Here is a 13,089-nt window from a genome sequence, read left to right as displayed (position 1 = left end):
GCTTATACAGTACGTAAATCCGGCACTGAGTCTGTCCCACTGTCAAACAGATCTTACCATCAGAAAGTTCTTCCTGAACTTCAGTCGGAATCTCCTTTCTTCTAACTTGCAGTCATTGGTACTGCCCCCAAAGGCTACTTTTCTACAAAATACTCTATCTACACGTAATTATCAACCAAAGACTGTTTGGGTTTGTTCTCTCTGGTTGGGACAGACTTCCAAGCTGCCCCTGGATTTCTCAGCGGGTGCATGTTTTTTAAATTTCATTTTAAAGACCATTACAGCAAAATAAAATAGGAAATATCATCACAAATTAAAATGCAGCACTTTTCCTGGTATTTGGATTTCGGGGGGCTGGGGCATCCTGGCGCATGAAATGTAATGAGAATATTTATTTCCCTTTATTGCAAACATCTTCACAGTAATATTATACATGGGGGGTGGCCTATTGGGTTGTTGTTTTTATGTTTATTAGGCATTTTGTGGTTTTAGATCTTGATTTTATTCTGTGAACCGCTCTGAGACCCCCAGGGTATAGGGCGGTATATAAATTCAATAAATAAAATAAATAAAAAATAAATAAAATAATAATAAAACAACATTGCTTTGTAACCCCGCAAACCAACTCCGAACCCCGCTTCCGAACAGATTACAATTTTAATTCGAAATAAGCCTCGGGGTTTCCGAGGGGGATTCGAACTCGCGACCCCCCGAAGCAGCTCAGGACAAAGTTTCCAAGCCCGCTTGACAGGGCGAAGCTCGGAAGCGATTCTTCGTCGCCCACAAATACTTGATAGGCTCGCCTCATCACCTCTTCCGTCCAATCGGCTTCCGCGATGCCGGGCTGCGCCCGCCCCTCCCTGGCGCGACGCGTTGCCATGGCAACCGGCGGGTAGACCAGGCCCGAGCCGCGCCGATGCCGAAGCTGCCGCTGTCGCCGGTTCCCGAGCAGGAGACCGACGTCGGGGATCGCCTTCCCAGTCGTGGTACTCCTGCCCCCGCTTGTCTGGGCTCCGGCGGCTCAGCGGTGAGGAAAAAAGAACCGAGGAAGAAGGCCGCAGTCTTAAGGAGAAGCGGGAGGCCTGCGGGCTGGTGGGCGGGGGACTAGCGTGTGACGTAGACCGTGGGGGTTTCTGGGAATTGTAGTTCTAGAAGGAAAGGCTGGGGTCTGGGAAGTTCATGCAGCGCCTTTCTCTCAACGGGGCCGCTAAAAGTGAGCAGCTAGGAAAAACCACAGACAAAATGACACCACTTGTAGTATTCCTATAGATGCGATTGGACTACAACTCCCATCATGCACAGCTGCCATCATGGGCAATGATCAAGGATGAGCCAGTGCGGTATAGTGGTAAGAGCAGCCACCCCCCCCAACTCAGATCTCCAGCTGCTTTGGGGCTACAACTCCCATCATCCCTAGCTAAGAGGACCAGTGGTCAGGGATTATGGGAATTGTAGTCCCAAAATAGCTGGAGGGCCGAGTTTGGGAATGCCTGGGTTAGAGCGTTTGACTAGGACCCAGAAGGCCAAGGCTCATACCCCCATGTGAAACTCACTGGGTGACCTTGGGCTGGTCACTCACTGCCAGCTTAGCCTACCTCACAGGGTTGTTGTGGAGATTAATTGAGCTCCTGGGAGAAAAGGTGGGCTATGAATATTGTGGTTAGACCTGATGCAACTCATACTCTCCAATGTTTCTTCAATGAAAAAAGGACATCTCTATTCCATAACAATAATTTTACCGTTTATATTCCACACATCTTACTGGGTTGCCCCAGCCACTCTGGGCAGCTTCCAACATATAAACAGAATAAAACATTAAACATTTTTGCCTAAACAGCTAAACAGTTGAGCCAAGAGACTTAATAAGAGGATACAATGTTACGTATTGTGATTATATGTGAAACTAATAAAAATAACTTTTTTAAAAAACAACAACATTAAACTTTTTAAAAAACTTCTGTGTACAGGATTGCCTTCAGATGGCTCAGGAGGTCCGATAACTCCATACCCTCCAACATTTCTCAAATGAAAATACGGACATTCTACCATATCCTCCCAACATTTCTCCAATGAAAATAGGGACATCCTAAGGAAAAGTGGGACATTCCACATTCAAATCAGACACCGGGATGGCTTCTCTAAATCAGGGCTGTCCCTGAAAATAGCAACACTTGGAGGGGCTGGCAACCATCCAGATGTTTTGGGCCAACATGGCCATATGATGTTGGGGCTGATGGGAACTGTAGTCCAAAACACGTCCTCAGTACGTCTGAACAGAAACAATGTCCTCCTATGATTGTTCCAGTTCATCACACAGCACTCTGGCTGTTCGCTATCATTGTTTTCAAATCGACTTTCTCCTTAGTTCCCAGGGTTTGAGTAGATGAATTTTGACATGACTATTTGCTTGGAGTAAAATCCTATGCGTATGTCTTTCCTCAGACTTTTTTAAGGCCCGCTGACAAGCCCCAGACTGTACATGAGGAAAGTGGTCCCAGTAACCCAGAGAATGCTGGGAAGGATTCTGAGATGGAGGAGGAAGAGGAGGAGGAGGAAAGGGATGAAGACTGGGACACAGACCTTGAAATAGAAGGTATGGCTTAGAGGAAGGGGTGATGGCTGATCTGCGGCCTTCCAGATGTGCTTGGACTGCAGCTGCCTTTGGCTGGGCTTCATTGGGTACTCACTATTCCTAGAATTATGAGAGAGGGAGAAACAACGATTTCTCGCCTTGTGACATGCAGTACAGTGGTACCTCGAGTTAAGGACTTAATTCGTTCTGGAGGTCCGTTCTTAACCTGAAACTGTTCTTAACCTGAAGCACCACTTTAGCTAATGGGACCTCCCGCTGCCGCTGCTGCACGATTTCTGTTCTCATCCTGAAGCAAAGTTCTTAACCCTAGGTACTATTTCTGGGTTAGCGGAGTCTGTAACCTGAAGCGTATGTAACCTGAAGCGTGTGTAACCCGAGGTATCACTGTACATCTTTTGTGATTCTGAAGGTCACAATGCCCTTGGGTGGACTGTCCATTAACTGCAGATACTTTAATGGCTTGCCTTGCTTCTGAATAGCTTTCTGGCTTTGCAGCGTTATCCCTCCCTACGCTGACTCTTTTTTCTCCCTCCCGACATTAGATTCTAAGACATCCCATGATCCAACAGGAAAAGCCAAATATCTCAACACCTGCCGAATGCACGGCGTCATTCCCATCTCGTATTTTTTACGACACATGAAAGATTCTGAACTGACCTTGAAGCACTACGGCCTTGGACCCAAGGTATCAATTCCCATCTGCCCCAGTAGGCCGGGCCGTTTTGGACTACAAGTCCCATCAGCCCAAGTGAGCGCTAGCCTTGATTGTCAAAGGCAGTAATGCTTTTGAATACCCACAGGAGGGGAGAGTGCTCTTGTGCTCAGGTCCTGGGTGGCATCTGGGTGGCAACTGTGAAGACAGAAAGCTGGACTAGATGGGCCATTGGCTCCTCCTATGTTCTTATGACCACAGCCATGTGTAAGAGCGTTGGACCCAATGGGACTTTGCCCTGATCCAGCATAGACAATCCACGTATTTCTTCACTTTTCTCTTCTGTATCCCAGGGAGCCAAAGCTCTAGCTCCTTCCTTGGCGAACAACACATCCATTGTGAAATTAAACCTGAGTGACAACTGGCTGGATGGAGAGGGAGCAGCAGCCGTGGCCGAGATGTTGAAAGAAAATTGTTACATTTCAGGTGTGTCCCTTAATTTTGAGGTTTCGAGAAGGTCTTTGTAGCAAGGACGTGGCAAAATAGAGGCCTTGTGACAGAAAGGCCCGGGCTGCTTTTGCTGTGAAGGTTTTTTATGGTATAGCATGGTGTTTGCTGACCTAGCATCCTCCAGATGTTTTGGACTACAATTCCCATTAGCCCCAGCCAGAACAGCCACACACCCATCATATAGGCATGCTGGGCTGGGTGGATGGGATTTGCGGTCCCAAACATCTGGAGGGCACAAATTGGTGAAGACAGGTAAGAGTGGTTATAATGTCAAGACTAGGACCTGGGAATCTAGGATTCGAATCCCCCGTTAGTCAAAGCTCTGTAGGTCTCCCTGAGCCGGTCTCTGTCTCTCAGTCTTCCGTACCTCGCAGGGTTGTTTTGAAGATAAAACCAAACACACCCTCATGAGCTGCTTGGAGACGAGGCAGGAAATAAATGTAACAAATAAATACAAATACAAGTGCCTAGCCCTCAGTGAGACCTAATAATACAGTGGAACAGCCCTAAGAAACCCATCCTCTCAGAGTTTATGTTCTGTATCCTGAGTGTGGTTATTCATTTTTTGTTTGTTTTCCAGAGCCCATGAGATAATATAATAGATATTTTTATGGCAAAGTGGGATTAGGGGAGGTGATTTTCTCCTTTGAGGAGCTGTCAACACGTTCAGTTTTTCAGAGGTGTCCACTTCTTGACCTCCTCCGATCTGAGATTGTTCAAGGGGCCAACTGAAGGCCCTGGAAAGGTGGAAGGGGAATGGGTCTGAAATGAGAGACGGGTTTTATTTTGTGGGAGTCGGGGCTAAAAGTCTGTCTTGTTCTTCCCTCTCAGATGTTGATTTGTCAGAGAACAGGATTGGAGTGAAAGGGGCGAAGGCTTTGTCCTCCATGCTTGGGGAGAATAGGACACTACTAACCCTGAAGCTCTCTGGAAATGAATTGGATGAGCGTGCGGCCAAATACCTAGCAGATGCTTTTGTGATCAACAACAAACTGGAGTCCCTCGATCTGAGTCATAACATGCTTGAAGAGCTGGCAGGTATAGCAGCTTCCCTTGCAAAGAAAGGCACAGAACGGCCTTTGCCAACTTTGTCCTCTCCAGATGTTTTGGACTACAACGCCCATCAGCCCCTGCCAACAGTAATGGCTCTGCCTGTTGAGGCTGGTGGAAGTCCTAGTCTCTCAAAAGAGCTGGAGGGCACGAGGTTGATGAAAACTTTGTTGTTCTGAACTTCCCCTTTAAGAAAGAAGGTATGGAGTGGGAAAACTTTTTCAACCCAAGGGACACATTCCCTTATAGGCCACGTGCCAGTGGTGGGTGGAGCTTGAGACAAAAGTGGGCGGGGCTATGGGTGTGACTCCATCTTCACCAAACAGTTCATTGGAAGCTGTATCATACCACTTTAAACAGCCATGGCTCCCCCACAAAATCCTGGGAGATGTAGTTTGTTAAGGGTTCTGAGAGCAGTTAGGAAACCTCTATTCCTTTTTAAAAAAATAAATATTGATTTGGTTTTTCAGATTAAAATTTTACAATCATATATCAAACATAAATCATAACAACAAGATTCCAAGGAATCTCCTGGACTTCCATCTTCCCCTTTGTGGGTCCTGTTATTAATCATTTCCTCCTGCATCTTTTATGATGATCCAAATCTTTTACATCTCCGTTATATCCAAAATTCACCATTAAACTACAAGTGATATTCAATCCCACTAACGATTTTAACTGTTTACAATGTTCTTTAACATAAGTTATAAATTTTTCCCATTCTTTATTAATATTTTGGTTTTCCTGATTTCTGATTCTTCCGGTCATTGTAGCCATTTTGGCATAGTCCATCAACTTCATCTGCCATTCATCTCTGGTAGATGAAGCTCCCATCTCTGGGCAGGAAACCTCTATTCCTTTTCCAGAGCTACAATCCCCAGAGTTCCCTGGGAAGAGGGATTGACTGTTAAACCACTCTGGGAATTGCAGATCTGGGAGGGGAATAGGAGATCTCCTACCAACCTGGCATCCTCCTGATGCTTTGTATCCCCTCCAAAAAAACCTCCTGTCAGGCCCAGTCAGTACAGCCATAAGATGCTGTGGCTGATGGGAGTTGTAGTCCAAAGTATTTTGAGGGCACCAGGCTGGCAAAGTCTGCTTCAGGGACAATTAATATTTGATCAAGGAGCTGTGCTCTATTTACATCTGAGAACTCACCTGCATATTTTTGCTAGCAAAGGGAATTCCAGATGGAAATATCACTTGATCTGGGTTTTTTAACTTATTTGCAAATGTGTGCTAACAATTGTCAATATTATTTTCCAGGGTGCAACAGCCATGATTGTTCCCTCCTCTCCCTCATTCTCTGTACCAGCTCCTCTTCCGCTATTTAAATTTCTGCACCATTCTTGATTTCTTGTGCTATAGTAGTCGCTGCCTCCTACTTCTCAGTCCCCTTTTGCTGTTCTTACAGCTGCATTACCCTTGTCTTCAGCTCCTTCCCTGCTGATGCTTGGCATTCTGTCCTTCGCCTCCCTAACTGAAGAAAACCTCCTTCTGTGGCTGATCAGGTCTCTCTCCCTTCCCATTTACCTTTTGATGAGGTCACAGGGAGTTGATGGAAAACAGGAGGGGACAGAGAGAGAGAGATTGAGAGAGAGAGCACAGGAAATAGCAACAGTCTAGGCTGAGTGGAGAGAGAGAGAGAGACAGAGAGAAAAAGGAAGAAAGGTAGGACTCAAAAGAGGTTTTAAAATTTATGTATTATTAATATTGTTTATTTATTTAGAGTATTTGTACCCCACTCCACAGCCAAAAAGACATCCCGGATAAGACACCTACCCACAGGCTTGCAATTTAAAAAACCACATGCAACACATAAGGGAAAAAGGAAAACATACAGACAATAATAAAAATGATTTTCATCCATGAACAACATCAATGCAGTATTAAAAACTTTTAGGGCCTCGAGTTTATCGAGTATATGGAAAATAACTGTGTACAGCTGTGTACAGCTGAAAACGCTGTGTACAGCATTAAGATAAATTCAACAGTGTAAATATTCTTTGATGGATGTAATAATGGAAAACCGATTGGTATAGTTATTGTAAAATATGCAGGGATATAAGATACGCGAAATGAACCACGGAATGAGAAGAAGTTGATATTTTAAGTATGTAAAATGTTTATTTGAAATTGTAAAACAGGAAATTTAATAAAAATTATATAGATAACAAAAAACTTAGGGCCTTGAGCTTGCACCAATTTCCTCCAAATACCTCCAAAGGCCCAATAAAATTGGTATGTTTTAGCTTCGCAGCAGAATCCCCAAGCAGTAGTTTCCATCCATCTGAGTGGAGAATGAGAGCACCCCCTGCCACCTGACTGCAGCTGGAAGAGCCAGGGTGGAAGAGCAGTCCTACCTGCCCCATCCAAATTAACACAGACACCAATCCACCAGGAAAGTCTCATCTGCAAGCCTTTGGGGTTTTGGTTTTTTTGGTTTTTGTGGTTTTTTTGGGTGGAGCACCAGCTCATTTCAGCAGGGCTACTGCAGGAGATCTTCCCAGCTTTTAAAACATAGAATAATAGAATTGTAGAGTTGGAAGGGACCCCAAGGGTTCTCTAGTCCAATCTAGTCCAATCCCATGGAATGCAGGAATCACAGCTAAAGCATTCATGACAGATGGCCATCCAATCTCTTGTTGGTGTTCCTTCTGGTTGGAGAGTCATGTAAGCTGTTTTCTTTTCCCCAAGGTGCAGAAATCTGAAGTCCATGAATTCCTGCGTTGTAGGGGGTTGGACTAGATATCTCTTTGGGTTCCTTCCAACTCTGCAATTCTACGATTCTTTGAACTCCCCTGAGGTTTTTTGCTTCATACATACCTGCTTCCTGCAGAATGCTTTCTCTTTGCTTGTGGTTTCTACTCGTCTCATCCCTCCCCTTTTTCTGCTCCATGGGTAGAGAGATCAGTAGCGTGGGGCGTATTGGGTCATGCTGATCTCTGATTGTGAGATTTCCAGCTCCCTAAGTCAGGGGGCACGTTGGCAAATGCTGGAGGGGACTTCTGGATGTTGCAGTTGCTCTTATCTAAGCCTTGTGCTTCTTGGCCCATTTCTTGTGTTCTGCATTTAACCAGGCGGGGTTCTTGGAGCAGCGATTGCAGAAAATGTCGGCCTGAAGGAGCTTGATCTCAGCTGGAACCACTTCCGGGGCAAAGGAGCAGTTGCTATTGCCAAAGGCTTAGGGGTAGGAGAACTGCCTAATTACAGTTCAGCTACAGTTGTAATGTCATGTCTTAAGCATCTGTTCTGCATTTAGAAGGTCTCAGGTTAAATCCTCAGCATCTCCAGGCAAGAAGGCTACTTCCTGAAATCTTTGAGAGCTGTGGACAGTACTGACCTAGCTGGACCAGTGGCCTGAAGTTTGTAGTTTGAGTAGAAGCCCCTGCTTTGCTTGCAGAAGTTCTCTGCTTCATTCCACAGCAACATCCCCAAGTAGAGCCAGGAATGTCCTCCTGCCTGAAACCTTGGAGAGCTGCTGTCAGTCAGTGTTGACAATACTGAGCCTGAATCAGTTTAGGTCAGCTTTCCATGCTATTTGCCACTGAAAATATATTCTCGCCTGAAAACACCTTGTGTCATGTTCAAAGGGATGCTTTGGTTCTCACTGTTCCATATCCTTCCAGATTACAGCATTCCTATTTCCTTATTAAAAGCTTAGGAAAGTCTGCTTATGCGTCTCTGTTGTGAACACAGCAAAGCAACCCCAACTGGCCCCTGGCGTAAAGAAATCAGGAGTGGGGAGGGCCTTAGCACATTGCCACATTCTGTTTTGAAAAGGTTGGAGGAGCCGGAGGAGGAGGAGACTTAAAACTATTCTTCCTTTCTAGATCAAAATAAACCGATCTGAGTGATCAGGGGTGGCTACTTGCTCAGTGAGTGACAGGATGCCCTGAGACCCACCTCCCTCCAATGTAATAATTTTTATTTTATTTTATTTGCCGGATTTCTTACCCACCCTTCACCTTAAGGTCTTAGGATGGGCTGCATCTTTATAAAAGCACAAGTTTAAACAATTTGCAGTCAAGCAGAGAGGTCCCTAAAAAAATACATCTCAGATGTCATATGATTAAAGCTGTACAGTGAAAATGCCAGATGCACTTCCATGGGGAGGGAAATCCACTGCATAGGAGCATTCCCTCTCCTGGGCTGCCAAGCTTAGTACACAATAGGGTCTGGAAGGAAGAAGGTGGTCTTTTAGATATTTCAGATCTGTTTAATCCTAGAGTGCCTGAGCAGGTAGGACATCAGAACATCAGAAGAGACCTGCTGGATCAGGTCAATGGCCCATCCAGTTCTGTTCTCACAGTGACCACCCAGATACCTGTGGGAAACCCTCAAAAATGTTGAACCCAGAGCCCCAGAGGGTTTCCCCACCCAGAGCTTTGCTAAGGCTGCCTCCCTCCTTCCCTCCTCAGGCCAACATCTTCCTTCGGGTGCTGGACCTTTCGTACAATGGCTTTGGCAATGGTGGAGCAACTGCCCTGGGTGAGGCCCTGAAAGTCAACAACGTTCTGGAAGAGCTGAACGTTGGGTAAGCGTTCTCAGCACCCAGGTTCTGCTTGGCATACTGGGTAGATTACAGAGAGAGATAAGAGAAGGGAAAAGGAAATGAGATGGTTGAGATGGTTTCCTCTTCTTCTTCTCAGGAACAATCGCATTTCTCTGGAAGGAGCCCTTTGCCTAGCTTTGGGCCTGAAAGAAAACAAAACCCTTAAGATCTTCAGCGTAAGTAGCTTTTTAGAGAGTGTGGCGCTCTCTAAAGTGTGGCGCTTTTTAGAGAGGGTGGCGCTGTGCGTCAAACCACAGAGCCTAGGGCTTGCCGATCAGAAGGTCGGTGGTTTGAATCCCTGCGACGGGGTGAGCTCCCGTTGCTCAGTCCCTGCTCCTGCCCACCTAGCAGTTCAAAAGCACGTCAAAGTGCAAGTAGATAAATAGGTACCGCTCCGGCGGGAAGGTAAACGGCGTTTCCGTGCGCTGCTCTGGTTCGCCAGAAGCAGCTTAGTCATGCTGGCCACATGACCCGGAAGCTGTACGCCGGCTCCCTCGGCCAATAAAGCGAGATGAGCGCCGCAATCCCAGAGTCGGTCACGACTGGACCTAATGCTCAGGGGTCCCTTTACCTTTAATCCTCTAGTGTAGTAATGGCGAAACTGTGGGCAGTGGCAGACCTTGGGGTCTCAAATTTCAGCGATGCCCAAATTCTGTGATACCCGCTTCTTGCGATCCATTCTAAATAATAGTTGTGGTGCCCATTGAGGCTCTGTGCCCAGTGCGACTAAACCGATCGCCCTCCCCTAAATCCGCCTCTGCTGTGGGCCTCCATGTGTGGTTAAATTCTAACCCCCATCAGCCCCATCAGGCAATGTCAGGGATGATGGAAGTTACACAGCTTTTGGAGAGCCACATGTTATCTGATCTAAGAAGTAGCGTTCCATACCACATGCAAAAGATGGAGGAATACCTCTAGAGAGAAGAGAAATTGCTTCTTCTGCAATCCGGGTGGAAAGTCCGCAACCCTCACCAGGTGTCATTGGACTCCATCTCACATCAGCCCCAGCAGGCAGCATTGCCAATGGCAGTTGGGAGTCCAGTTGCCCAGCCCTGTTCTTAGTGCTTTGCCCTAAACAAACCTGGCACGTTTCTGTTCTGTGACCTGCAGGTGGCCAGGAACCCCATTCAGAGCGATGGCTGCATTGGGATCCTCAAAGCCCTCCAAGCAAATCCTAATGCTGCCTTGGAAGTCCTGGATTTTTCAGTAGGTATCGGTCAGTCAGTGGTTGGAAGAGAGGTGTGGTGTGCTTGTGATGTAGTGGCCCAATTTTCACCAGCCTGGTGCTCTCCAGTTTTGTTTTGTTTTTACTAGAGCTTTCAGCAGCTCCACGGTCACACAACCACACTGAGGCCGCTGGGAGTTGTAGTCCAAACCATCTGGTGCAGGCACCATCTTGGCAAAGGCCACAGGCAATGTGGGATTGGAGACATATTTATGTATGCAGTGAATCTGCTCCAACAATTCCATGCTGGGACTGGTGTGCCCTAACTGAGGACAGCACTTTGAATAGAGGTTCACATTTCATAGAAGCCTAGGCTATAACTGCACAACCTGGATTGGCTGGAAGGTGATGGACTCCCACCCAAATGGAATAGGGGGATAAGACCCCCTGCCACACACCTCTTTGAGAACCGTCTCCACCGTGCTCTTGATGTGGGAATGGAGAGGGTATCTTTTCTGTTGTTTTTAGGAGATTGTCGTCAAACAGGACTTTGCAGGGCTTTGCGATGGCATCCAGGTAATTTTCCCGAGCCTTCAGATCAAGCACAACTGGAGCAGCCATTCATTCAAAACAGACCCCTCAAAGGTACAGAAAGCCCAACCCCTCTGCTGGGCTGCAGGGTCTTTTTTGATGGCTCCCGGTGGGTTCTCATCACCCCGCTGCTGCCTCTGATCAAACGGGTTTTTCTAGCATTAAAAAAAAAGCAAAATACAGAACTTCCTGAATCGCAGGAGACAGCAGAGGAGAAAGGGGGGAAGGGGTGTCCCAAGAACAACGATGCCCCTAGCACACCTTCAGCTCTCAGAGGGGAGCGGGGAACCCAACTATCCTCAGTCTCTGTTCCAGCCATTGAGCAAAATCCCCGGGGGGGGGGGTAATGCAACACTTTCCCCCCAAAGCATTTCATTTTTTCTCCAGACCCTCCCTCCCTCCCTCCCTCCCTCCCTCCCTCCCTCCCTCCCTCCGCTAACTGGAAAACATATGGTAGTGTCATAGATGCTGGAAGTGGCATTTGAAGCAGTGGTCGCTCTCAAGGACCCCATATGGTTAGCCTAACTTTCTCCACCCCCATTGATTCCTGGGGCGTGTCTCCCAGTTCTTTAGTCCAGAGGTATAGGGGTCATCTTCTCCAACTCCCTGCAATGCTGGTCATGTACTCCAACTTGTCTGCACTGGGTTTCTACAGCTGGCCCCAGGACTCTCACACGGCACATTGGTGGATATTAAGCCAGGGCTTTCAGCTTCTCTGGCTAGAGCCTGCCTTGGATACCTATCCAAGGGATTTCTCTCCAAGGGCCATTAAGCCAAATCTGGTGCTTTGCAACTTCTTGGCTGGGAAAAATCATGGGAACAAGAGCGATGCCAGAGAGGGTTGCCACTGACTTATGGGATCCTTCTTTTTGTAGGTTTTATGAGAAGACACCCCAGCTATGGACAGTCCTGGGAGGGATTGCTCATCTTTCCTTCCTTGGCTACCTGCAAAGTGAAGAAGGAGCCCATTAGGGGACCCTCTGCTCTTCCATTTGCTGACAAATAACGCCGTGTGTGTGTGTGTGTGTGTGTGTGTGTGTGTGAGAGAGAGAGAGAGAGAGAGAGAGGGAGGGAGGGAGGGAGGCTTGTCTGTTTCTCCCCGTCTTTTAGCATCTGTTAAAAACACTTTCGTTTAGACAGGCCTACCCAGATGTTTAGAAGGTCGATGCGAGTTTTAATCTGCTTTTGGTCTATTGCTATTTTAACTTTTTGAAAGTTGTAAATCATTGCTGTTAATATTCCTTATTCATAACATTTTATCCTCTTTGTAAATCGCTTTGAGGGTTTTGGGGTTCTTGTTTTTTAGAATCAAGAGGTGTATACGTTTTATGCATAAAAATAAACTCACAGCCAAGGAACAGGAAAAAAAAAATCTTTATATTAATTGGCTTCTTTGCCACAAGCTGTCGCACAGAGCAGAGTCACAGCATGACAGGCGAAGGCAGTAGCGAGGAGGGCGATATCCCCACTGCTACGAATCTAGTGATGGGAGCAAGCAAGCAAAGGTCAGAGCACAGAGCAAAACAGCAGGCGCTGCCTGTCTGGGATTCACCAGCAAACCGGTGAGACATATGTGTGACAAAACCCAGCTTCCAGCGTCTCATAAGCAGCTGCACAACCTCCCTCCATCTGTGGGTGAGAGCAAGGAGAGACTTTTGCTCTCTGGGCTTCCACTGCCCAGAAGAAAACCCTGCCTTCCTTCTCAGGACCTCTCTTGGCCTCTCAGTGTTTTTGCCCTGCCCTCTGAGACAACAGAAGCTGATGCATCCAAGAGTCAGTGTGAGCAACAGGTAAGTGATGCCACCCCTGATGGCGTGTCAGGCACAGCGGCAGCGGAGGTCCCCATGCAAACTATTTTATACAGGAAAGATTGGTCCATGGGATCTGCTTCTGGGAAAGCCAAATGCACACAGGTGAACACGGCCTGACAAAGTGGGGGTGGTGAAGGGCAGTTGTCGTGCTCAGATTCATGC

The 13,089-nt window shown here is 46.9% G+C and overlaps 1 protein-coding gene across 1 annotated transcript; it reads left to right on the top strand.

Annotated features, from left to right (window-relative positions):
- Nucleotides 1–821: 821 nt before the first annotated feature.
- On the top strand, nt 822–12,692 carry LRRC74B (leucine rich repeat containing 74B). The gene is given in 12 exon segments (XM_083590358.1): nt 822–867; nt 870–1,027; nt 2,443–2,593; nt 3,136–3,278; nt 3,599–3,731; nt 4,587–4,793; nt 7,886–7,995; nt 9,227–9,342; nt 9,458–9,536; nt 10,471–10,566; nt 11,054–11,170; nt 11,992–12,692. Coding segments are annotated over 12 exon segments (1,350 nt in total). The 5' UTR covers nt 822–836; the 3' UTR covers nt 12,001–12,692.
- The last annotated feature ends 397 nt before the right edge of the window (nt 12,693–13,089 follow it).

This window comes from Podarcis filfolensis, assembly GCF_964270895.1.
Source record: "Podarcis filfolensis genome assembly, chromosome: 16".
NCBI lineage: Eukaryota > Metazoa > Chordata > Lepidosauria > Squamata > Lacertidae > Podarcis > Podarcis filfolensis.
The sequence above is the reverse complement of the archived record's forward strand: the minus strand, read 5'-3'. Positions and strand labels throughout refer to the sequence as shown.